The sequence below is a fragment of the Wolffia australiana genome, chromosome 1, assembly GCF_029677425.1.
Source record: "Wolffia australiana isolate 7733 chromosome 1, ASM2967742v1".
Classification (NCBI taxonomy): domain Eukaryota; kingdom Viridiplantae; phylum Streptophyta; class Magnoliopsida; order Alismatales; family Araceae; genus Wolffia; species Wolffia australiana.
Genome location: NC_135835.1, coordinates 14213202 through 14238627, shown reverse-complemented (window position 1 = coordinate 14238627; position 25426 = coordinate 14213202). Strand labels below are relative to the sequence as shown.

The 25426-nt window shown below is 45.4% G+C and overlaps 1 protein-coding gene across 1 annotated transcript; it reads left to right on the top strand.

Annotated features, from left to right (window-relative positions):
- Window positions 1-468: 468 nt before the first annotated feature.
- On the top strand, window positions 469-24052 carry LOC144716494 (MADS-box transcription factor 22-like). The gene is made up of 8 exons (XM_078591623.1): window positions 469-666; window positions 850-1056; window positions 22403-22481; window positions 22657-22700; window positions 22857-22941; window positions 23025-23066; window positions 23673-23714; window positions 23783-24052. The coding sequence occupies exons 2-8, from the start codon at window positions 875-877 to the stop codon at window positions 23888-23890; spliced, it is 582 nt and encodes a 193-aa protein (XP_078447749.1). The 5' UTR covers window positions 469-666; window positions 850-874; the 3' UTR covers window positions 23891-24052.
- Window positions 24053-25426: the final 1374 nt, after the last annotated feature.

The following is a 25426-nucleotide window of genomic DNA, read 5'->3' as shown; positions in this document are numbered from 1 at the left end:
TCGACATGGCGTGAGATAACGGTCATTCCATTGGAAAGAAAGCCGCTCCCATTTCCTCGCTGTTGCCCTAGACGCCATACTCTTCAAACTAGACCTGATCCTATGTCTTAGCTGGTCGTGCCTGACCTAAGCTGCAGAAGGGCTATTGAAAGCGTCAACGTGGGAACGAGTTTAGTTAATGCGACTCGCGCACCAATCCAGAACACTCGTTAGAGAGTCGGTCAGATAAAATGAGAACGTGGGACCTTGAAATGTAAGTCACGGTGATTGGTGGCCGCCCCGAAGTTGCCAATCAAGTCTTGCTTTGGTGCACGCAGAGGCAGATCTCAAGCCTTATCACAGCCCGGTTCCAACTAGTTTTGTAGTAGTTTTAAACATCGTGCGGTCATACTCATGAACAATCCGGCGGGGCGGCAAAGTCCGGAAAACTTGGCTTAACTTGTTTCCGGTTTTACCATGACAGCAAGGATAAGTCTCGGGCCGAAGAAAGTGCCAAGCTTGGGGATTTCCGCCACGCGTCAGTGGCAGAAGACTTGAACCCTGTGGTTGCTGTCTTGCTATTCGCTTGGCCTGTGTGAATTGGAGACGGCCGGTTCTCTTGCCGTGTTGTACAGATCTCTTGGTCGTTTTCCTCTCTCGCGGGAGACCGCCCGGGGTATCGGCTGGGTAAGTCCGCCCCACCATTGTCACTTCTTCTCCCTCTCGCTATCTCTCTAGTATCCTCTTCACAAATTATATTTGTTCTTTTCCTCCTTTAGAGGGTAATTGAATAAGATTTTTTGTTTTCTTCTTCTTTTTGGCAACGCCCATCTCATTTACGTCTTGATTCGCCCACCCTACGATGGTCAGATCAACAGCCAATGCGAGTGAGACGATGGCCGGGGAGAAACATAAGATCAAAAGAATTGAGAACCCCACATCGCGGCAGGTAACGTTCTCGAAACGACGAAGGAGCCTTTTCAAGAAGGCTCAGGAGCTGGCTGTTCTATGTGATGTCTCGGTCGGGCTCGTAGTATTTTCCGAGTCCCGCAAGCTCTACGAATTTTCGAGCACTAGGTATCCCTTCTTTCTCTGTCTCTCCCTTACATATTTTCCTTTTTGATACTTGATTATTTGTTCTGTTTCGAAAATTAGAGTGTTTATTCTCTGAGATGTTCGACAGCCTACCCAACGTCGCGCCTCTTTCGCGTGGCTTACCTTTCATAAAATCATATATGGTGATCATTCATTAGTAGGATACAATAAGATAATCTTCATTTCAAATTTAGTTTCGCCCGTTGAGAATTTCTCGACTCTCTTATTACATGACTTTGGATTATGTTTAATGTTTAACTTTCACAAATAGTTGTCATCGATCAAGATTTGGTTGGTTCATCATGAGACTGTTATGATGTAAAAAATATCCTTATTATACTGAAGATCAGTTTCTTGAGATTGAAGTTGTCATATCTTCTTCTCCAAGTGGTAGTCGACATGGAAGCTGTTGGTTGCACGTGCTAGTGTTTGCATATTAAGAATAGCAAATGGCACTAATAGGTCAGCCCATATTTAAGAGGTTACAAAGTGGGCCCAGTACAATAGGCCAAGTGCACAAACAGAGAAGGGATAAAAAAACGTAGTACAATATGATAAAACGGTAGATTATAATACAAAGAGAAGATTCATAGGAGGATATCTGACTGGCAACTGCCCCCCTCCCCCTCCTAAGCTGGTGAACAGCTACTTCTGATTCCCAGCTTGCTCAGTAGCTGGTTAAAGAATATCCTTGCCAGCCCCTTGGTGAAAATATTAGCAATCTGATTAGCTGGTTTGGTCTGTGTGATCATGACACCTTGTTCAACCTTCTCCCTGATTCAGTGCTTGTTCAGCTAAATATCCTTTATTCTGTCGTGCATAACAGTCTATGGAAAAGGACATGAGTTTTGTCAAGCAGCTGAATATCAATCACTGCTTTACTATCACAGTATGTAAGTATCGCTTGTTCTGTCATGCAGCTAAATATCAATCACCACTTACTATCGCATTATATTAATGCATCCTTGTGCTGTTCCAGTCCAAGTACTATGATGATACCTCTGTGATATTAATGCAGATAATTATCAGTCACTGCTTTACTATCACAATATATTAATGTGGCCTTGTTCTGTTCCAGTCCAAGTCCTATGATAGTATCTCTACTTCACAACAGCTCACTAATCCGCTAACCAATACGATTTATTCTGGCTCAGCACTAGGTAATAAATTTACCCCCCATCATGGGCAGTAGTTCGATGCAGATCTGTCTATCTATCAGTGATTCTGCCCAATCAGCGGATGTACATACTTTGACATCTACTCCTCTTTCATGACTATACATCATCCCCCATGACTTGAAAAACCCTCTAAATATGACAATACCTTGTAAGCTGCATTCGAATGAGGCTTCCTAGGACTTTCCATGAATCTGCCTGACATCCCAACTACACATGTGATTTCAATTCTTGTATGATTCAGAAAGGTAAGTTTCCCAAGTAACTTATTGGTATTTTTCTACGAGAGACTCTTCTTCACAAAACCCTAATTTCATATATGGGCCTATAGGCACAGGAGAGACTTTGCACCTACTCATTTTTGTCTCATTTAGGAGATCAAGGATATACTTGTGTTGTGATGTGAATATGCCTTGTGAGAAAAAGGCCACCTCCATTCCCAGAAAATCAGTAAGTCTCCCACTTGCTTTGATTTCAAAAAGTTTTGACATTCCATCACTCAAGGCTTACTTATCGGTATCATCATTACATGTAATGATAATGTCATCAACAACCATTGGTATAATTTAAACTTCTCATCAATCAGAGTGTTTCAGAAATAAGGCTTGATTGCCATTATTTAGCGTATACCTCATATACATTGTGTTGCATGATAATTTTCCAAACCAATCTCTTGGAGACTGTTTAAGTCCATATAGGGCTTTTTTTTAACTTAAAACATTGATGGCCCAACTCCCTTTATAATATCCAAGAGGTAGCTGCATATAGATCTCTTCATTCAAATCACTGTGGAATATGTAATTTTGACATTACATTGTAAAAGAGTCCAGCCTTAACTTCTTTCTGAAGCAATGAGAATTTGCAATGTGTTGCGTTTAGCTACAATTGCAAATATTTCCCCATAATCCCATAGGATTGTGTGTATTGTTTGGCCTTCAATTTAGCTTTGTATCTTTCTAAAGTACCATCTGCTTGGGAATCAATGTTTGCACAATGTCCAAAGTGTTTTTTGTTATTCATGCTTCCATCTTAATGACAATATTTTTCTTCTAGTTCACCTCCCTAATTGCTTTTTTGTTTATTCTTGGAATAGACAGAATTGGTAATAGAATACACCATTTTATGGTAGCTCACCACATTAGAGAGGGGACACTTTATCTTTCACGTACGAGGTCTTTTTTTTGTTTCTTAGGGAAACCTGTCACAAGTAGAGTGGCCCTTACGCATGATACATTAAGATGAAAATTTTAGTCTTTGAATAAATGAAAATGCCTAGTGAATTATACTTCTTTCAAATAGCAAATTTTCTTAAAATCTTAGGAACAACATCTGAGACTAACCTAAGTTCTCAGGACTTCACTCTTTTCCACTCTGGAAAGATTGTAACATATTAAAGGGATAGGTATTCTAGAGATAATGTCACAAATATTAATTTATCATGATCTTCGTACAATTGATTAGAATTATCATATATAACATCTGGGTACTAAAATTGCTGGCGATGTTGGGACAGTCTCTTGGTTAAGTGCTCCAAATAGTTTTGTTGCATACATTTAAGGAGAAATAGCTCTATAACGTAAAAGTTTATGGACAATCATATCAGATAGATCATGATTTATCTATATTCCCTAAATATGTGTAACTTGTATATTTTTACCTATCTAATAGGGTTCCTCACTTTATAATTTTACATTAATACCTTTGCACTTTTTAGCATCAATCCCAAGTACCATTTCTAGTCAATGAATCTATTTTAATCTTATATTTATGAATAATCCATTGGGAAAAAAATGTTTCTGGATTTATCTTCAACCTTTATAAAGTGCCAACCTTGGATTCTTTATGGCCAATTCTTCATCATTTCTAATATTTATGTAGTCTAGTCTATATTAGTTTCTTTCTCAAATGGTGTATCACTATACGTGCATTGGGAAACAGTAGACGCAATAGTTCTCTAATCTTATCAGATTAGTCCGCTTGTCAACGGAAATATATGTCTTCTGAATATTTTTTGCTAATTTTTTTTTTGAGGAAAATAGAGAGAGTCCCCCAGAATAGGGACCCCCCGTTGCCATTGATATAATGACATAGAAAATCAAGTCATGCATTACAAGGGGGACGAAATCAGGGGGCCACAGCCACCTCTCTTCCAAAAATTTGCGAATCCCCTAGCGTCGTGCAGAATAGCATCGACGGAGGGAGGCCTCCCCTTGAAGATGACTTCATTTCGGTGTAGCCATATCGCCCAAAGGTGGGCGAAGATCCGTTGCCACTCCGGCTCCCGGCGGAACAGCCCACCACTGATGGAGTTCCAAAAGTCCTCTTCAGTAGCGGGGTCAACGCTGCCCACCCCGGCTGCCTGCCACACAGCCTGGGCCGTCGGGCATCGGAAGAACAGGTGGCCACAGTCTTCCACCGCCCCGGAGCATAGGACACATTCGGCAGAATTCCCCGGGTACCAGCGTTGACGGAACTGTCGCGTCACCAGTCTACGCCGCAAGAGAAGCCAGCCGAAGATTTTCACCTTCAGTGGGATTCGCCGCCTCCACAGTATTCGACTTCGGGGTATGAGGGAGCAGTCTGCTGGACTCCCCTGTCCCCGCAGAATGCGGTATGCAGTTTTGGCCGAAAAACTGGCTCCTCGCCACTCCCAGGTGTCCCGCGCCCCTTCTTTCGGCTGCAAAGAGGCAATCAATCGTTGTAACTGGAGGAAGTCTTCCATTCGTTGCTCGGAAAGATGGGCAGGTAATGTTGGGCACCACGCATTGTCCCACATCCCCCGAACCGGGGCACTGGGGGCGGGCAAGAGACCATATAATCTGGGGAATAGGTCTCGTAGGGGCCCAAGACCGGTCCAATCGTCCAACCAGAACCGAAGGCCGGTTCCATCCCCTAGCTTCGGCCGTAAGAGAGGCTGAGCCTTGGCGAAGACCCCCCTCAGCCCCCTGATGAAAGCAGAGTCCCCTCGGAGGGGTGTAGCCCATTGCTCCCAGTCCATTCCCCTTCCGTAGCTGTCGTGCAGGACCGCCGTGACCTGATCTGATGGAGGCTGCATCAGTCGACGTACCCATTTGATCAGCAGAGCCATGTTGGTGTGCTGAATGTGCCTGACACCGAGGCCTCCCTGTGACGTGGGGAGACATACAGTGTCCCAGCTGACGAGGGCCACGCCCCTCGATTCCCCTTGACCGCCCGCTCCTAAAAATCGCCGCATGCAGCTTTCAAGCCTTCTCTGACGCTCACCGGCATCCTGAAGACTGACATGAAGTGTAGAGGAATCGCGGCTAGCACAGCCTTCACCAAGACCAGTCGCCCTCCTCGAGACAAGAGACGACCTCGCCAGCCTCCCAGCCGCTGTTCAACCCTCTCCACCACCGGTTGCCATTCCCGTGCTCGAACTCGGCCATCAGTGAGAGGCAGGCCCAAATACCGAATGGGCAGGGAGCCAATCGGCGTATATAGAAGTTGGGAGCACTGACACAAATCTTCTAGAGATAGCCCGATACCGACGAGTGTAGACTTGGCCCTATTCAGCTTGAGTCCAGAGAAATCGGAGAAGATGTCCAGCAAGATCGAGAGGTTCTCAGCCTCCTCCACCGATCCCTCGATGAAAAAAGTAGTGTCGTCTGCATACTGAAGGAGTGGGATCCCGCTAGGCCAGCCAGGGGTGTGAAATCCTCTGAGCAGCCCCCTTGCACACAACCGTTCCGAGCACCGCGTCAAGGTATCTGCCGCCAATATAAATAAAAGCGGGCCAGTGGACATCCTTGCGGATACCCTTTGGGGTGGATCCAGCCCCTTGAGGTCGGCCATTGACTAGGACTGCAAAAGTGCTGGTCGCTACGCAGAGCTTCATCCATCGCACCCAAACCTCCGAAACCACGCTGCGCAATACATTCCAGAGATATCGCCAGTCAAGCGTATCATATGCCTTGGCAAAGTCCACCTTCCACATAAATCCGAGGTGCCTGTTCGCCTCAGGCCGCAAGAATTTCCTCTGCCACAACCACACTCTCCACCATGTGTCTACCCAGGACAAAAGCAGATTGAAGAGGGCTCACTAAGTAGCCGATTACCTCGCGGAATCTGTTGGCAAGTACCTTGGCGATGATCAGGTATATCAAATTGGAGAGAACGATGGGCCTGAACTCTCCCACTTGTTCAGCTCCCGGACATTTTGGGATAAGCACGATATAAGCTTTGTTCAGCCGGTCCATCTCGCAGGTACCATTCCGGAATTCCTCCAAAGTCGCCATGACCTCCGGACCCACCATATCCCAGCACTCCTTGTAGAAGAAAATTGGCATGCCGTCCGGTCCCGAGCCCTTCAGCATTCAACCCACGAATGGCCAGTTGAGCCTCTTCGTTGAGAAAGGCTCGATTAGCTTAGTTCGTTGCTCTTCCGAGATCACGGGTGCGTCGGCTCAGACTACTTCCATTTGTTACGCGGTCCCCGACGGTAGCAAGCCCGAAAGTGGTTAGCTAGGGCACGGCCAACCTCCGTCTGGCCGCTGAACACTGTCCCCTCCACCCGTGTAGGGTTGATCTTGTTGGTTCTTCGTCTCCCACTTGCTGCTTGATGGAAGAAGCGGGTATTTGCATCCCCTGCCACCAGCCAAAGCTGCCGTGATCGCTGTCGCCCGTCCATTTCAGTCTTTAAAGCCGCCTCAGCCACTACGTCCCGATGGGCTTGACGCGTCGCCACCTCCTCCGCTGATAAAGGCCGGCTATCCTCCTCTGTGTCCCATCGTTGTATCTCTGCAAGAGCAGCGTCCCTGGTTTGGTTCCGGTCCTCGCGAATCTTCCGGCGGAAGTCGATGAGGTGTCGGCGGAGCCCTGTCAGCTTAGTAGCCAGCCGTGCCGACGCTGATCCGATAGCAGGAACGGTACCCCACCACTCGGCAACTCGCCTCTTGAAGCCCTCCTCTCGTAACCAGGAACGATCTAGCTTGAAATAGGGGGGCTTTGCAGTTCCTGTTTGTGCCTGCCAGAAATAGGAGTATGATCAGAAATAGGGCGGGTCGGGACGTGACCTCTGCGAGCGGAAACATCTCCAGCAGCGCGATGGAGCATAGGAATCGTCGAGCCGAGAGCGCCAGAGGGCCTGCTGCGCCGCCAGGTGAATCGTCGGTCCGAGGGCCCCATTTCTTGAAATCCAGTTGGCGGTAGGTTCCTGAACTCCGCGAACATGGGTCCATCCCCCCAAGCCATTCAGCCTGTCCTCGGCCGCCACGGTCACATTGAAATCACCACCAATGAGAATCGGGAGCTCCTGGAATTTGTGGGCAAAGGCGTAAATATCTTCCCACAGTTCCCCTCTTCGCGAGGCCGGTGGTCCGTAGGCCGAGGCCACCACCCATGTCCGCCCGTCCTCATGGTTGGACAAGCGGGCCGCAACCACATGCCGCCTTTCCACTCCTCCAGCTTATCAAAGTCCTCCGCCTCCAAGCCACCGCAATACCCCTGATCGGCCAATTGCATCACCGGTTCGTGTGCTCCCTCACCCCCCCGGCCGAGGGCGCCCCACACTTGGGGTAGATCCTGCTCTAACATAGTCTCTTGGATGCACACCACCTTTGCCCCCCATTCACTGATATATCTTCCCACTACTCGTCGCCTTCGCTCGTCACGGAGGCCTCGTGACGCCCATGAGAGGCAATTCATGGGGAGGCTACCGTGGCGCCCTCTACCGTCGGCCATCATAGCTCCTGCTGCCTCCGCAATCATTCTCGTCTTGGGATGTTCAACACGTTCTGGCGCTGTCCCCTCGAGCTGGGCTCACCGCGATAGGGGCAGCTGGGAGGTGGCCTTCGTCTGCCATGACACCTTCCCTTGTTGCTTGAGTCCATGCTTCTCTCCTCCGATGTGTCATTCTTGGCTGCTTGCTCAGGAGTTGCATCGCGCGTTGTCGGAGGATTGCGCCTCAAATTTTGAATGAGCGAAGAAACGCCTCGGAGCCAATCGTGGAAAGCGCCAGAGACTTTTGCCTCCACTCTGTTCGCCTGCCTGAGGCCCCGAGGTTCCCCTGGTGGACCGTCCGTCCCCTTCGATGCCTGCAGGGGTTCCCGACCATCACAAAGTTGGCCGATCGAGGAAGAGGAGGCGGTGGGACCACCAAGAGCTGGACAACCGGGCCCTGGGGCCGCCTCGCATAAAACTGATCGAGGAGCATGCCGACGCCAGGGGTTCCACTTCAAGCAATGTGATTAGAGGGTCTCCGCTCTCCAGCCCGGTGGATATAATCCGGCGAAGGCGAGCAAATTTTCGCACCATATGGGCTGCGTGTTCCACTGAGCGATATCCGAACGGAATGCCATGAGCCTCCACCAAGATCGTACCGTTCTTTATCTTGCATCCCCCGTCTGTCTTTTTGACTCCCCGCCATTTGACTGTTCCTTGCGCCGGCATCTGCTGGTGCCATCCACAGATGTTTTCTCTTGCTGCCCGAGGCAATCTTCTAAGTAGGAATTGTTTCTCGTCCACCATTTGGAGTACCGCCTGAAAAAGCGGGGCATAGTGTTCCGCCAAACCTGCTTGAACTGCCTCCAATGTCGGAGCGCCTCCTTGAACCTCCCCGATGAGAGGTGACTCTGAACTCCGCGAAACTTCTCGAGTCAGCACGGCCTCCCAGCTTTAGGTTCATTGGGCACTCGGATCGGCGGTGACCTGTGCGTCGGCATCGGCGGCAGATTACTGGATCTCTGCAGTCTTTTGCGACATGTCCACGTCCCAGGCAACGGAAGCAACAGTTCTCGTTGATTCGTTCAAGCCGTCGCTTCTGTTGTGTGGAATGCTCTTCTCGCTGGGCAAATCGGGCTGTCAAAGGGTGCGCACCAGAGCCAGCCCCACACGGAGCTTCTCGGAGTATGTCTGCAAAAGTACTCCGTTTGCCAGCGTCGGCCTCCGACCCCGCACGGCCTGGACTTCGCCGTTTGCCCGCCCGGTCATTCGGTCCGTGGCGCGGGGGGGGCCGCCAGGCCCTACGGCCATAGCTTTGGCTTCTTCGTCACCTGGGGCTAGGACTCGGGCGTCTTCCACTTCCCATCCCTCTGGAGCCGATGCTAAGTCGGCACACTCTGGCAATATGCCCCGGCTCGCCACACTCATAACACTTCATAGCCGACCCCACATGTCGCTCCCGAGTATGGCTACCTCCCCCATGAGACATCTCAACCCTCCATCCATTTTTGCCATCAAGCTCACGGATAGCATCAAGAGCATCCCTTCTGTCAGCAAATTCAACAAAAGCATAACCTGGAGGTTTACGGGCCACCCATACACTTCTCAAAGCGCCGTAGGCCCGAAACTTGTCTTCAAGCTCCCTTTTAGTAAAACTGGCGTCCAGGTTTCCAACGTATATCCGTGCCATGTATTTTGCACAATCGCGCCAAAGGAAACCCTCAGCAGATCCTTCACGTCGGCGAGAGGGCCGCCCTGAGCCGACCGGCAGCGTCGCCCCCAGTCCTTTCTTTCTTCTTCCTCGGGCGCTAGGGTTTCCGGTTCTCGCTCGAGCTCCCTTCCATGGCAGAAATCTTCATCACCCTGGATGTGGAAGCTGGGTTGGGAGCCGACGGAGAGGCTGGAGGAGGCGAGAGTTTTTGCAGCAGACGGCGGAGGGGGGGCCGTCGGCGTCGGCGACGAGGCAAGTGCCGACAACGAGTGGGCCACCGTCGGGGCTGACGACGGAGATCGTGCCTGACGGCGGAGATCGTCAAGCTCCGGTGCCGACCGAGATGACTTCTAGGAGAAGACGAGGGCCGCGGCGGCGCCGAGGAATCCGAAGAACGGAGCCGTTTCATCGCCGCTGAAGGTGCTCATCTCTCCAACGGGAAGTGGAAATTCCAGAAACCCTAGATCTCGAGGCTCTCTCTCCTATTTTTTGCTAATGAATTCAGACTATGATGAATCATAACTTAATCGATGGGCTATGAGATCAAAATCATGTGTCAGCGATAGATGACTTCTAGATGGAAGCTCAGATTGTGGAGAAGGAACAAGAAACCAGAGGCAAATAAGAAAAACAAAGGCATGCTCTTTCACATTTGGCTTTAGGCTTATATTCATATTTTACTGGGCCAAATCATAGATGGTCCAGTATGAGAACATAATGGCTTGGCTAATGGCTAGTTTCTTTAACAACTTCCCTCAAGCTGAAGAATGAATGCCTTATATTCCCGGCTTGAAACCCAAATTTCATGTTGGTTTCCTAATATACCATTTGTAATGAGATACGGAGGTTGTTGTTTGGTAAAATACATGTTTGATCTCAATAGTCTTGGACTCTAATTTTTCTTTGATTAAGTGGTGTTCGATCTCCACATGTTTGGTCAGTTCATGTTGAACCGGGTTGTGGGCCAGACTGTTAGGGGATTTGTTGTCACTTAACAAGGTTTCTGGTTGAGCCATTGGAAAACCCAATTAGTTGAGAATGCCTTGAATCCACATAGCAATTTTGTTGGTTGAGCCATTGGAAAAACCCAATTTGCTGAGAATTCAATGAATCCACAAGCCTTCGCAAATGCCCATAGTCAGAGCATGAAATTCCTCTTTGGCGATGTACAGCGAAATGACTTGATGCTTTTTACTATGCCAAGTGATCAAGTTCCCACCAAGGACGGAACAATACCGGGAGGTAGACAATGTTCCTCCATGCGGATTTTTTGTACAGTCTACTCAAAGTTGAGCTTATGTTCATGGTTGAACAATTGTACGTGAATGGATTCAAATTAAGACCTACGCCACTTTGGTGCCGATAAACCATATTGCATAACACAGGTTGATGATCTACAGAAGTATTTTTAGGCAGGCGATAAAAATTGATTTCCTTTCCTTTGGCTTGAAGTTTGTTATCATATTCTAAAGCCATCTGATTTTTCTGAAATAGTGTCATAGAGTGATCTACAGGTTCTGTTATGTGTGAATCGCCATCTCTCATAGAACTTCATTGTTGAGTGAGATCCTAGATTTACTTGTTGTTATTGTAGTCTATATAGGAGTCACTGACCCCAGGCACCATGGAATCTAAAATCTAGGGGAAGGGAATGTCCTCCTCACACAGCCAAATTAGATATCATGGATGAGTTTCCTGAGGAGACTCATCGGTCAAGTGGTGTAGTTGAGCTCTTGGTTGCAGTGTACAATTGATGGATTTCATCCACTAGTACAGTTTCAGTTATGTGACAATTATGCTTATCCACCCCATTGATTTAAACTCTTCTGAGATCTAGGGTTATTTGAGATGTCTTATAAAAATTTTAAAAGTACTACTATCTCATGGAAAAGAAATGAATAGAAGATTAGTATGAGCAGGATAAATTTTTCTCTCTTTTCATTGACAGTGGATTTTTAAGAGGTCCCAACCATCGTGCTCCATTGTTCACTCATTTTTACATGAGTGACCGATACAAACTATGAAGGGCAACTGCTTGAAATAACACATTCGTTTATCCAAGTTGAACTTTAAGATGTAATCTAAGGTTTTATCTCTTGTTTTTTCCTGGAGTGTTCGATATCTTGTGTGGCTCCATTAAACTTTTATTTTTTATTATTATCTCAAAACCTAGAGATGTACTTTTATCTAATCATCTGATTTATGCCTTCTTGTCACTGTCCTTTAGATAACCGTTATATAATTATGTCCTTATGTGGTTATCATCTAGATGAAATATATTAGATTTGTCAGGACCCATATAAGCTCTCACCAAACCATCTGGCCAAGCCCAATTGATGAGTAAAGTAGGGATGATGGCGAGGATGGAAAACAAGTATTTTCTGCACTTAGAAGACCTGATATTAGATCTCGAGAGGACATGTTAATGAACAATAAAGTGGGATGGCCTGATAGGTTATAATTGCACGACGATGTTCTCAATGCAATCGCAAGAGGCTAGAAGAGAGAGAAGGGTGGATGAAGAGAGAGGGAGTGAGAGAAGGCCGACGGACTAGATGATGTTGTCGAGCATGCAGAATGGATAACGTCGTTCACTCAAGGTAGATTCATGTTTCAGTCACATGATGGACGTCTGCAATAGAGATTGGGGTAGGAGAGGACAAGAGCCAGGAAGCTGCGCAAGAGCAGTCAAACTAGTCGAAAGCTGCTTTCTAGTCTCTGATAGCCGGCTTAAGTAAGCCCGGGCTTTTGGACCTATCTGGGCTGGCGTGTTGTCTCTTGGCTCGGGCCAAGGATGACATTCGTACATGCGATTGTTCATACCATCAGGACTCCCTCCTAATGTGATCAGCTTGTCTTCAAGCTGCAAAGATGGACGAAAGGATGCTTCTGTCGTACTATCGTAGATGTACGACAGTTTTTCACATTGCTTCAAAGTTAGGAAGTCATTCCTAGGGAGTGAGGACCTAGAGTCCCTATGTAGACAGCCTGAAAGCTTTAATCTGTGCTGGAGTGACCTGCCATTCATTTGTCATAGAGAGTCCCAATAGAATGGGATGCAGCTGGTCTGCTGGTCCCACCACGCACTTCAGCTATGAAACATGCAAATCTTTGTAAAAATGTGTGTCAAGACAGTAAGCCATTGGTCTAATGCGTTGGGTGATATGGTATGATCCAAAATATTTGGTCGCCACTAGAGTCATCTCGCTTCACATTTTTGCCATCACTGCAAAGGTGGACCAGAAGATGTTTGTCTTCAGCCACTGTTTAGCCCAGTAGAGTTGTCTCACTTCACATTTTTGGGACAAAGCCAGACGTACCACAAAGAATCTAGGTAGCTAGATATCATAGTGTACCCCAATGAGAGTTCATTAGGGACTTTATACCCACGTAAGTCAATTCCCTGAAAGGCTGTGTCATAACTTAAAAGGATTTTGCATGATATGTGGAACTATTTAGTGTCATTATACATTTATTAAATAACTACCTTGTAATTGAGAGGAAGAGTGTAGCCACATGTTTTCCCTCCCAGAACTAAATTAGTTGAATGATATTGGGTCGTGTGGATGGAGACCCATCACAGAGAGAACATGTGAGAATTTACCTTGAACATTCTCTTCCAGGTTAGGATCCAAAGTACCCATACTAGAAGCAGCACTCAAAACAGAAATCTGCATGTCAAGAAGCTTGTGCGCTGAAGGTAAATTGACATCCCCGTGTAATTATGGTAACTCTTCCAGACAGAAGTTTGGATTGCAATTACAGAGTAGAGACGGATCCATCTATTAGGAATTTCATCACCAAAAATCAAACTATATCTGATACAAGCCCCAAAAAATGACAGGGGATTTCTGTCTTTTTTGTTGAATAGTTTCCCTTTTTATTGACATAGCTCTCTAAGGAAGGCAAGCAACAAGTTGTAGGGACAATGAGATGATTCAGCATGGAGAGAAGAGGGCATAGATTAATTTTGGAGAAGTTACCTGGGGAGGAGCAATCCCAAATGGCTATAATCCTCCCATTTTTTTGCTGTATTGTACTACTGTTTCATCTCTTCTCCTGAAATTTCTTCCTATTTTGAGTCTTCCACCAAGGTTCCTATTGTCATCAGAGCTTTTTTTTATCCATCACCACTGCACCTCTACAGTCACCATGCTGAATCACAGTGTCACTTCCTTTACGCCACAATTTCCTTTACGTCATTTTGAAAGTTCATTCCTAAATATAGACCCACATAGAGGTTCCTATTTGTATTAGAAGCTGCTTTATCCATCATCACCACGCCTATACTTCCATCAGCCAGGCATCATATTGCCACTACCTACACGCCCATACCTTTGACATGCTGCCATTTTCAAACTGTAGAGAAAAAACCCTGCCAATACAGGCACCAAGAACAAGGTTCCAATCAATATCAGTACCGTTTGATTCATCATGACTAAGATTATACTTTCTCCAAGGCAGCATCACAGTTTCTCTGCCTTCACCACATCTTCGACAAGCCTCTACCACAGCCACGGTGTCGTTGTCATGTCACAGTCAGCATCGCACCACTGCCACACCATGGGTCTTACGCCATTGTCTACAAAGCATGAGAGCTTCAATATAATCCCCAATCCCCTCTACCTAGGGTGGTTTCCCTCCATACTAATGAAGCTCCATACTAAGGAGCACGTTCAGATTCGTCATCAACCTCGCCAAAGCGAAGAGCCCGTATTTCTGGTATCAAGCCTGACATCGGACTCCTCCCGACGGTTCCATTTTACATGTTCCTTTATTTTGTTACTGTATCTGTGTTGTATTTCTTTCTACCTTTCGAGAGGCTCTCCTGTACGTGTTCGAGCCTCCCCATGAATGATGTCTAAGTGTATGTCTTTTAATTCACTTTGTACGTTTTGGGGGCGAGTCCATTTGAATTCTTAACCCCCCTAAAGGACCCTTTTAGGGGAAAGCCCAATAAGATTTCTTCTTAAAAGGGCCCACTAGAACCTCCATAACCGTGCTCCCCTCTTCTATAAAAGAAAAGGGAGGATGAACCTGGAGGAGGGATGCACATTGTTGAAAATTTCAGGCTTGTTGTTTTTGAGATCCAGATATGTTTCATTTATAGCAGTTATTTTGTTCTTTGCGGAGAACAGAAGTAGTGTTCCTCTGTTTTGTTCCTCCTTGTTCTTTATTCTTAGTATCTCCCAGCCCACGTCAAAGGCTAAATCGAAGAAGGACAAAACGGTCTCAAATTTCCTCGACTATTGCTGTGGATTTCGACGACATTGAGGTGAATTTTGATTACAATTTGAAGCATCAAAGTATTTTGAGTTCTGCAGCCCAGAATTTCAGTTGGAAGTCCGCTCAGCTATGCACTGTTCAAGAACATTGGCAGTTGTAGTTTTTTTCTACATTGTTTTGTGTTGTGCTTCTCCCAATGGACCCCTCTTCGACTACCTGTTAAATTGGCATCGCTCTATCTTCGTTGGACCTGGAGAAATCTGCTTGTATCTGCCATTGTCTCGCTGATTCAGAGTCCACAGCCTTCTCTATTTCTTTTCTCCATCGCTTGCTGTTTATTTTTCCTATGGATTGTTCACTGTTCATGACGGACATTCCGTGCTATCATCGGCGAGTTTCAGAAGTCCAAATCGGATCAAAAGACCTCATGCGATCTTTGCATGCCGGAATCAATCCTCGGCGGATTTGAAATTTTGGAAAACTGGCAGACCAGATCTGCCCTTGTTTTAATTTTCCAGATCTCCATTGCCCCAGAAAAGGCACTTCTTTCGCCGAATCGCTGGAATAACATCCGGCACCGAGGATTCGTTGCGTCAATATTTCAAAGGGATCATGATCCCGGCTGGTTCAAAAATCTATCAAGTATTGTTGGTGCCGAAGGTCTTTTCATCTTGATATATCATCTAGAGCTGTTCGGTCGACGCCCAATACTTCATCGATTACACTGCTGATTATTCAATTCCACTATTTTATCTACTGCGGTTGACGAAGTATCAACGACAAATTCCACCGGGTCGATATACCTTCAGTCTTCCTTTCTGTTTGGTATTCTGTTAATGAAACCACGATATTCAAGACCCGAGTGTCTGTTTTTTTTGGATCCAGCAATCCCGCTTGATTATAGTCACCGTCAACCATGGCAAGTCAAGACTGATGCAATGAAATTTGTAAAAGGCTTCTTGACCAGTCAATCTCCGAAGGAGGCCAAACTAAATTCAGGACGCATCTACTTGGTTACTGAGAGTTTGAACAAGAAGAAAAACAAATGTATATTTTTCACCCATGCGAACTACCAAATCATACACAATGTTCCCCTCTTTTAGAGAGGTTGACGATCGCCCGTTGGAAGGATATGACCGTTGGAATCAACGGTCATATTTCACTATGAGCGGGCCCATTTATAGAACATGGGCCCGGTAATACACGAGTACAGGGTTATTGGGCCGTATGATCTAACACCCCCCCTCAAGTTGGGTATAGATGTTGATCATGCCCAACTTGGACACCAATGCTTGAAACTGTGGACCAGGAATCCCTTTGGTGAAAATATCCGCGATCTGCTCCAGAGAAGGAATGTAGTGAGGTATAATGAACCCCTCGTCGATGCTTTGTTTGATGTAGTGTCAAGCCACCCTTGCATGCTTCGTTCTTTCATGTTGAACTGGGTTTTTTGTCATAGCAATTGCTGATTTGCTATCGGAGTACAGAGTCATTCCTCTATCTGGAAAAACTTTCAAATCCTGCAAGATACCCTTAAGCCACATTCCTTCACATACTCCCTTCTTCAGTGCTCGGAGTTCAGCTTCTGCGCTGGATAAAGAGACCTCCTTCTGTTTCTTACTACGCCATGTAACAAGATTCCCTCCTATGAAACTGCAATAACCAGATGTAGACCGGCTGTCCTCAAATGATCCTGCATAGTCAGAATCCGTGTAGAGAACTACACTTGGCTCGCTTCCTCTGTTAAATAATAGGCCAAGTCCAATTGACCCCTTCAGGTAGGCTAGGATGCGATCTGCTGCACGTTGATGTGATTCCCGGGGATCATTCATGAATTGACTGAGAGAGTTGACTGCGAAAGCAATATCCGCCCGAGTGTGGTTGAGATAAAGTAGCTTACCAATGAGACGTTGAAATGAAGTCTTGTTTACTGGTGTGTCTTTCTCGCTTTGTTCGGCTTTTAACGTAACATTACTATCCACTGGTGTAGCTGCTGGTCGACAATCCAGCTTCCCTGTTTCCTTTAACAAATCAAGGATATACTTATGCTGAGAAAGTACGATCCCTGCCCGAGAGTAGGCCACTTCAATTCCCAGGAAATATGTCATTAAACCGAGTGCCTTTATGTCAAAGGATAGTGAAAGGTGTTTCTCCAAATTCTGAATTTCAGTGTAGTCATCTCCAGTAATGATGATGTCGTCAACATACACAATTAAAATTGCAATCTTCCCATCCTTGCCATGCTTTATAAACAATGTATGGTCGCCCTCACTTTGGAAGAATCCCACTGCTAACATTACTGCTGAAAATCTTCCGAACCATGCTTTCGGCGATTGTTTCAGTCCATATAAGGACCTCTTGAGGTGACACACATCCCCTGAATTTTGGCTCAAACAATATCCAGGAGGAGGTGCCATATACACTTCTTCTTTCAATTCTCCATGTAAGAAGGCATTTTTCACATCGTATTGATAGAGCTTCCAATTAAATATTGCTGCGAGTGCTATTAATACCCGAACCGTGTTTAGTTTTGCAACTGTGTCAACGGTTTCGTTGTAGTCAATGCCATAAGATTGAGTATATCCTTGTGCCACCAAACGAGCTTTGTGTCTGGCCACTGACCCATCTGAGTGATATTTTAAAGTGAATACCCATCAACTTCCTACTAGTTTCTTTCCGGGTGGGAGTGGGCCCATCTCCCAAGTACCATTTCTCTTCAATGCTGCCATTTCTTCTTCCATAGCTGTCTTCCATTCTGCAGATGACATTGCTTCGGTCACATTCTTCGGAATAGATATTGTCATCAGGGCTTGAATCACTTGAGTATACTCTGGAGAGAGCCGGGAGTAAGATAAATAATTTCTGACTGGATAGAGTTTTGTCTTCGTGCAGTTTCGAACTCCCTTGCTTATGGCAATGGACCAACCAGCGTTTCCTGAATCTTCTTCTTCTGCCGGCAGTATTGTTGTAATTGAGTCATCACGTGGTCTATAAGGCTCCTCCTCCTCAGGGGGACTTGGAGAAGTACTTATAGCCATGTCCTTATCATAAGTTTCTGATGCTGAGGAGAGGCTTCGCTGCATACTATCATTTTCTGGCTCCAAAGATTCTAAATACGCCTCTGACCGTTCCGAATGAACATGAAACATTTGGGCTTCGTCAAACTTCACGTCTGCGGTAATGAAGATCTTCCTGGAACCTGGATGATAACATTTATAACCTTTCTGGGTTGACGAATATCCCAGAAACACACATCTTAGGGCTCGATGGTCCAACTTCCCTGCATGATGAACTTGAACATATACAACACAGCCAAACACCTTGGCTGGGAGGTTAGTTCTTAAAGATAAATGTGGAAATTCAGCAGATAAAAGATCAATAGGAGCATGATAATTTAATATCTGTGAGGCCGTCCTATTGATAAGATGAGTAGCTGTTGCGACTGCTTCAGCCCAATAGTTCTTGGGGCAATTCCCATGAAATAACAGAGCCCTGGCTGAAGACATTATATGACCAATCTTTCGTTCAGCAAGTCCATTTTGCTGAGGGGTATTCACGCATAAGGATTGGTGAATTATCCCCTCTTCTTCCATGTAATTAGTCACTTTTCCACAAAAGAATTCCGTTGCATTGTCTGATCTAAATATCCGTACTTTCTTTCCGAATTCTGTATGAATCATTGCACAAAATTTGAAGATAATAGATGGAATTTCAGTTTTAGATTTCAGTAGATATACCCATGTATATCTAGAGAAATCATCTACAAATAAGATGAACCACTTGTGATGAGATAATCCAAGAATGGAGCAAGGTTCCCATACATCACTATGGATACAATCAAATGCTGATTGAGTTCTGTGATCTGAAACTGGAAAAGATGATCGTTTGTGTTTCGCAAATTGGCAACTTTCACAGTTCAAGTTATCAACGATAATCCCTTTAAACAAGTTGGGATGAGAATGTTCAAAATATGAAATGAGGGGTGTCCTAATCTCCTATGCAGGAGGTTGATCCACTCTTCACTCTGGGCAAAATAGGTGGCTCTCTGCTTTTCATCCTCCTCTAGTCCATCTAGCAAGAGAAGACCTCCCTTCCTCTTAACAGATGAAATCTTCTGTCCGGTTTCCTTAAGACATAGGAAACAAGAATCTGAGTCCAAAATAAATCGCCATCCAGTATCATTTACTAACTGAATTAAGGACAATAAATTGGCTTTTAATTCAGGTACATGTAAAACATCTTTCAGTAATTTCCCTTTGATCTCAATTGACCCTCTTCCTGCCACTTCTAATATTCCACCATTAGCAGTAAACACTCTGAGATTATTAGTTTCTAGTTCATAATTTTTAAATAGCATTTTGTGGGGTGACATATGGTCTGTCGCCCCAGAATCTAAAATCCAAGAAACAGTAGTGGGTGTATTATTAGTAACTGTAGTAAAAATAAATTTCTTACCGGACTGTACGAGTGAAGTAGAGCCAAATTTTTGAAGAATCTTGTTCACTCTGACTGAATAAGCTTCTGAATTTCGCCTCCGTCCTCCCCTTTCTTTGCAGCAGATAATTCCTCTCCTTCACTTGCCACATAGGCTTTCTTGTGCTGCCCTGGATTCCACGTCCCTTTCCTGATCTGCTCTTCCTTCCAGGCTAATTTTCTGCAGTCCCTTTTTAGGTGGCCTGGTTTCCTGCAATAGCCACAAGTAAGTTCTGTGGAGTTACCTTCCTGTGGAGTGGTCTTCTGGTGCTGAGTTGACGATGTGGCTGCATTATGAATGTTGGGCCTTGGTTCCCCTTTCTTGGCCAAGTGGGCTACTGAGACAGGGGTAGACGCCTCGCCATCCTTAGAGTTAAGTTTCTTCCACCGCTCTGCCCGTTGCAATTCAGAGATAGCTTCTGCTAAAGTGGGGAACCTCTCTCTGTACAGCAATTGACTTCTAAGATTCTCATACTCTGAGTTCAACCCCATCAAAAAAGGTGAGGGTTCTGAATTTGGTTTCTCTGAGATAGGATGGAGAGTTCTTGTCGCCGGTGGGCCAGAGAAGGTCAAGTTCCCTCCATATAGCTTTTAATTTTGCAGAATAAGAAGAAATTGATAGATTTCCCTGCTTCAATGCTTTTTCTTGTTCACGAAGGTCATAGACACGATAATCACTGTGAGTTTCTGCGCATGACCTCTGAATTTCTTGCCATAAGTCTCGTACGCAGTCGATAAGTAGATAGTCGTCTGCCTGATCCGGTTCCATATTTTTGATCATCCAGTTTGTGATAAAGGCTTCTTCAGATTCCCAAATTACTCTTTCGAGTTTGGGAGCGTCTTCTGAAGGAGCATCTTCCGTTAGGTGATTCCCCAGGTAGATAGCCTTAAGGGATCTCTGGACCAGCGTTATCCATTTCTGTCCGTTGATTCCATTGTATTTGATATCCAAGTCCGGTAAAAACAACCTTGGCTGAGCAGGTGTCTCAACTGTTTTAACGACAGTTGAGGAGGTGACCTCGGATTCCTTCTCAGCTATCCTGGACTTTCCCATCTAGAGGCAAATAGAAGGAGCACAAAAATAGACAAAGCTTGAGTTTCGACGGAGCAAGTCTTCACTGGAGAAAGGACTTCCCCTAAAAATAAGCACAAAGCCTGATTGGGTAATTTCGCCGTATGAAGCTTCAAGAGGAAAAAATAGGGCCAAATTCCTCTCTTCGTCTTCACAGGGCGTAGCTTGCCCCAAATCAGAGTGAATAAATACTTCCGGAGGCGGGAGCTCGCGAAATCGTGAAATCGCAAGGCCGCACAGTCTCTGAGATCGCCAAGCTCGCCGAGTTCGCCAAGGGTGGCTGAGCTCGCCGGGTTCGCCGGTAGAGAAATATAGGGGTGGTTGATGCCGAAATCGCCGAGGAAGGAATCACCGCCGAACTCGCAAGGACTTGCCGAGAGCGTTGAGGAAGAAATCGCCGCCGTACTCACAAGAACTTGTCGCCGAGGTCGCCGAAGCCGAAAAAATCGTTGCCGAAATCGTCGCCGGGTAAGAGAAAATAGAAATTATACGAAGAAGAAAGTTGTCACCTTCGGTGTGCCCACGATCGTTGCTCTGATACCATGAGAGTTTGAACAAGAAGAAAAACAAATGTATATTTTTCACCCACGCGAACTACCAAATCATACACAATGTTCCCCTCTTTTAGAGAGGTTGACGATCGACCGTTGGAGGGATATGACCGTTGGAATCAACGGTCATATTTCACTATGAGCGGGCCCATTTATAGAACATGGGCCCGGTAATACACGAGTACAGGGTTATTGGGCCGTATGATCTAACAGTTACATGTATCTCTGTGATAGTCATTCTGGCCCCCAACTCAATCTAGAGTGCCCAGATTGAACCATCAGGCCTTTAACTCTCCCCAACGACACCAAATTACTTTCTGTTCAAAGCTGTGAACGTACTCAAGTTTTCTTGTGGATCCTCGCCAGCTGCGCCTAGTTCCGACGGATAGGTTCATTGATCTTCGACCGCCCTCGAACCCAGGTTCTACCCTCTCCTCTCTTCTCAGCATTATTATCTCCCTCAGTGCCGTCCTCGCGTACTCCGCTGTCTCAAGTGAATTCAAAAATTAATATAGGCCTTAGACACCGCCATTATTGTTAAGAAATTCTCTTTGACGGTATTGGATCCGCTCGTTCCCGTCAACTGCGTGGAACCTTGTGGACAAAGAACGCCCCCCAACACGTCAACCCTTCGAGCCGATTATGCGGGTCATTGGGAGCTTGATCGTGACAAAACCCGTCACGTGTCGTCCAATTGAGCTATGTCTCGGGTCATCCAACGACTGATGTACTTCTCGTTATTATTTTCTTAAATCATATACTTATTCCCATCATTAACATCGTATCTAGAGTCTACTCTCTGGACGAAACACAAAGTGTTAATTCCAATCGTCGTGTTACATCAATTTGGTTCTACAAGGAAAACAGTTAAAATTTCTAGTTGCAGATATCTTAATCTAAGAGATGAACGCAACAGAACAGGGTACCTCTCTCCCTCTCGTTTCTTTATTATTGGGTTTTAATACACTTTTTGGCTCTAATAAATGGTTACTCACGTTTCGTGTCTACTGGGCGGCAGGCGTTCTAGCTTTCCATCTTAGTATTCATGCATACGTTTTCAGAGGATCCTATCATGAACAAGATTCCCTTCAAAAGGATGCAACTCTCAATTTCTGGCTAAAAAGGTTAAACGATTGCAGCAGTTATAAGCCTTCAGAATCTATGAATAATCAATTTATTCTATCAATTCACAAGACATAATTACGCCGATGGTTATCACAGAAGTAAAATGCCTCAAAAAGCTTTTGATAAAATAAAGTGAAATTCCATAAAATAAAAATAATGAAAGTGAAATGTTGGGTTCCTTCGCTTTATTGATTTAAGCTTATTGCCGTTGCAATTGGATTCATGTCATGACACTATCTTGAAAAATCTAATATTGAACGTGAACATGTGAACTACGTCCGATAACAATTTTTAATGTGATATTTCCTCAATGCAGCAGCATGAAAGATATAATTGACAAATATTATCAACATCCAAAGAATGTGGAAAAACATTCTGAAGCAGCTATTGACGTGGTAAGGCAATCTGTTTCGTTGATTATGGTATCGGAGCTGTTGATTTAGTGCCCCGAGTTTCATTAAGATTTTGATAGAGTCTGACATCTCAATGTCATGATGAGATACATTCATATGCGTTTTTTTTTTTTTTGATAAATTCGGACTTAAAAGCCTAGACATGCTATTCTTACAGGCAAGGCTCAAATCAACGATCGTTGACGAGAGATATCTGATAAGGTTTGTTGATCTCCCTGCCTACCTCAAAATCTATAAACCTCAATTACTTGTCGCTTTCCCTCAATTTATATCCACCTTTAAAAAATCAATCCAAATGTCAACCTCTGTTTCAATCTCGTTAGTCTGATTCTATTACTAATCTATGTGCGAGGCCAGCAACTTAAGAGGTGAGAGCCCGGACGAGCTGACATCGACAGATCTGGCACGCAGAGAAGGGATACTTCAATTGAGACTCCGCAGGGTAATAGAAAGAAAGATGTCGACCTGATTGGTCAGTATGATTTTTTTCATCCCGCTCCCCTGACTTTTTTCCTCTTTGCATAGGAGCAAAATCTCATGGAACAGATTTCGAAGCTCCAGACAAAGGTCTCAAAATCCGACAAACTTTAAGTAATACCAAAACAGATTTAAGAACCTTCGTCAATTTCCCCGACATTTCATTTATTTCAATTTGAAAAACTTGACTTCCAGTTTGTCGACCATCATCAATTTCCACTTCATCAAATGCCACGACATTTTCCGACGATAGATACAAGAACCATCATCAATTTCGTCGACCTTTTATTTATTTCAGTTCGATAGACCTGAACTTTAGCCAAAAACTTTTTCCGTCGACGGATAAGTATATTCTTCAATTTCTCAACATTTCAGATTTTTCAATTTGATAAACTTGAAGTATTACCAAAACATTTTCCGACGACAGATTTAAGAACCTTCATCAAATTGAAAAATTGAAGAATATACTTATCCGTCGAGAAATTGAAGAATATACTTATCGGAAAATGTTTTGGTAATACTCCCAGTTCATCAAATTGAAAAATCTGAAATGTTGAGAAATTGAAGAATATAATTATCCGTCGAAGTTGAAGAACATCAAATTCCTCGAAATTTCATTAAGTTCAATTCGAAAAACTTGAACAAATGCCAAAGAAGATAGAGATCACGGACTAATGATTTCGCTTACACTTGTAGGCGAAGAGCCTGATGGAGGAAAACAATAAGCTGAAGGAGGAGGTGAGGGCGAGTCTTGTCTTCTCTTCTTCAGATTGCAAAGAAAAATCTCACAGCAGCCTCTGTGGCAGATGGCGGAGATGTTGATCGGCAGATCGGGCGGCCAGACAGACGCCGAGCTGAACGCTCTAGAAGATGAGGAAAGCTTCGATGTCTCACTCAGGCTCGGGTATTTATAGAAGTTTCGGGAGGCTGTTGGCAAAAAGCCCCCGTCTCCATGCAACAAACCCCAATCCCGAAAACCTGACGTGGCATGAACAAAATTCGAAAATAAGAAAAGGGTTTGTGGAAGTATAAAGTATTTATTTTTCTAATCATTGTAGAAAACACCATTTTGAAGGCTTGCTGAACCCATTCTTGGCCGTCCATCTGGAGCGATGATGTCTAAGCGAATTTAATTCAGTCATCCGGCGCAGATGACGGATGCTGATGACTAAAATGACGGAACGGATGACGAGGATGACTGACGGCGTTGATGATGACACAAAGGAGCGCAAATTCCAAAAATTAATAATAAAAAATTGAGAAGACAGGGTCCAGGACTGTCAATGATGCGGACATAGGGATCGGCAATCGTCATCTGTCACGTCACTCGTCACCGTGACAGTCACGTGATGGATGACGTGACGGTGACGGTGACGAATCAGAGGGCCCGTGACGGTGACGGATCGCCCGTGACGGTGACGTGACCGGGTGATCCGGACGAGTGACGTGACGAATAATCCGTCACGGATGACGTCCGTGACGGAACTTTAATAAGTCTCTCTCTCTCTCTCTTTCGTTCTCTCCCTCTCTCGTTCTCTCTCTCTCTCTCGCTCTTTCTCTCTCTCTCTCTCTCTCTCTCTCTCTCTCTCTTTCGTTCTCTCCCTCTCTCTCTCTCTCTCTCTCTCTCTCTCTCTCTCTCTCTCTCTCTCTCTCTCTCTCTCTCTCTCTCTCTCTCTCTCTCTCTCTCTCTCTCTCTCTCTCTCTCTCTCTCTCTCTCTCTCTCTCTCTCTCTCTCTCTCTCTCTCTCTCTCTCTCTCTCTCTCTCTCTCTCTCTCTCTCTCTCTCTCTCTCTCTCTCTCTCTCTCTCTCTCTCTCTCTCTCTCTCTCTCTCTCTCTCTCTCTCTCTCTCTCTCTCTCTCTCTCTCTCTCTCTCTCTCTCTCTCTCTCTCTCTCTCTCTCTCTCTCTCTCTCTCTCTCTCTCTCTCTCTCTCTCTCTCTCTCTCTCTCTCTCTCTCTCTCTCTCTCTCTCTCTCTCTCTCTCTCTCTCTCTCTCTCTCTCTCTCTCTCCCTCTCTCTCTCTCTCTCTCTCTCTCTCTCTCTCTCTCTCTCTCTCTCTCTCTCTCTCTCTCTCTCTCTCTCTCTCCCCTCTCTCTCTCTCTCTCTCTCTCTCTCTCTCTCTCTCTCTCTCTCTCTCTCTCCCTCTCTCGCTCTCTCTCTCTCTCTCTCTCTCTCTCTCTCTCTCTCTCTCTCTCTCTCTCTCTCTCTCTCTCTCTCTCTCTCTCTCTCTCTCTCTCTCTCTCTCTCTCTCTCTCTCTCTCTCTCTCTCTCTCTCTCTCTCTCTCTCTCTCTCTCTCTCTCTCTCTCTCTCTCTCTCTCTCTCTCTCTCTCTCTCTCTCTCTCTCTCTCTTTCCCGATCTCTCTCCCTCTCTCCCGATCTCTCTCTCTCCAGATCTCTCTCTCTCTCCCGATCTCTCTCTCTCAGTCCCTCTCTCTCAATCCCCTCTCTCTAT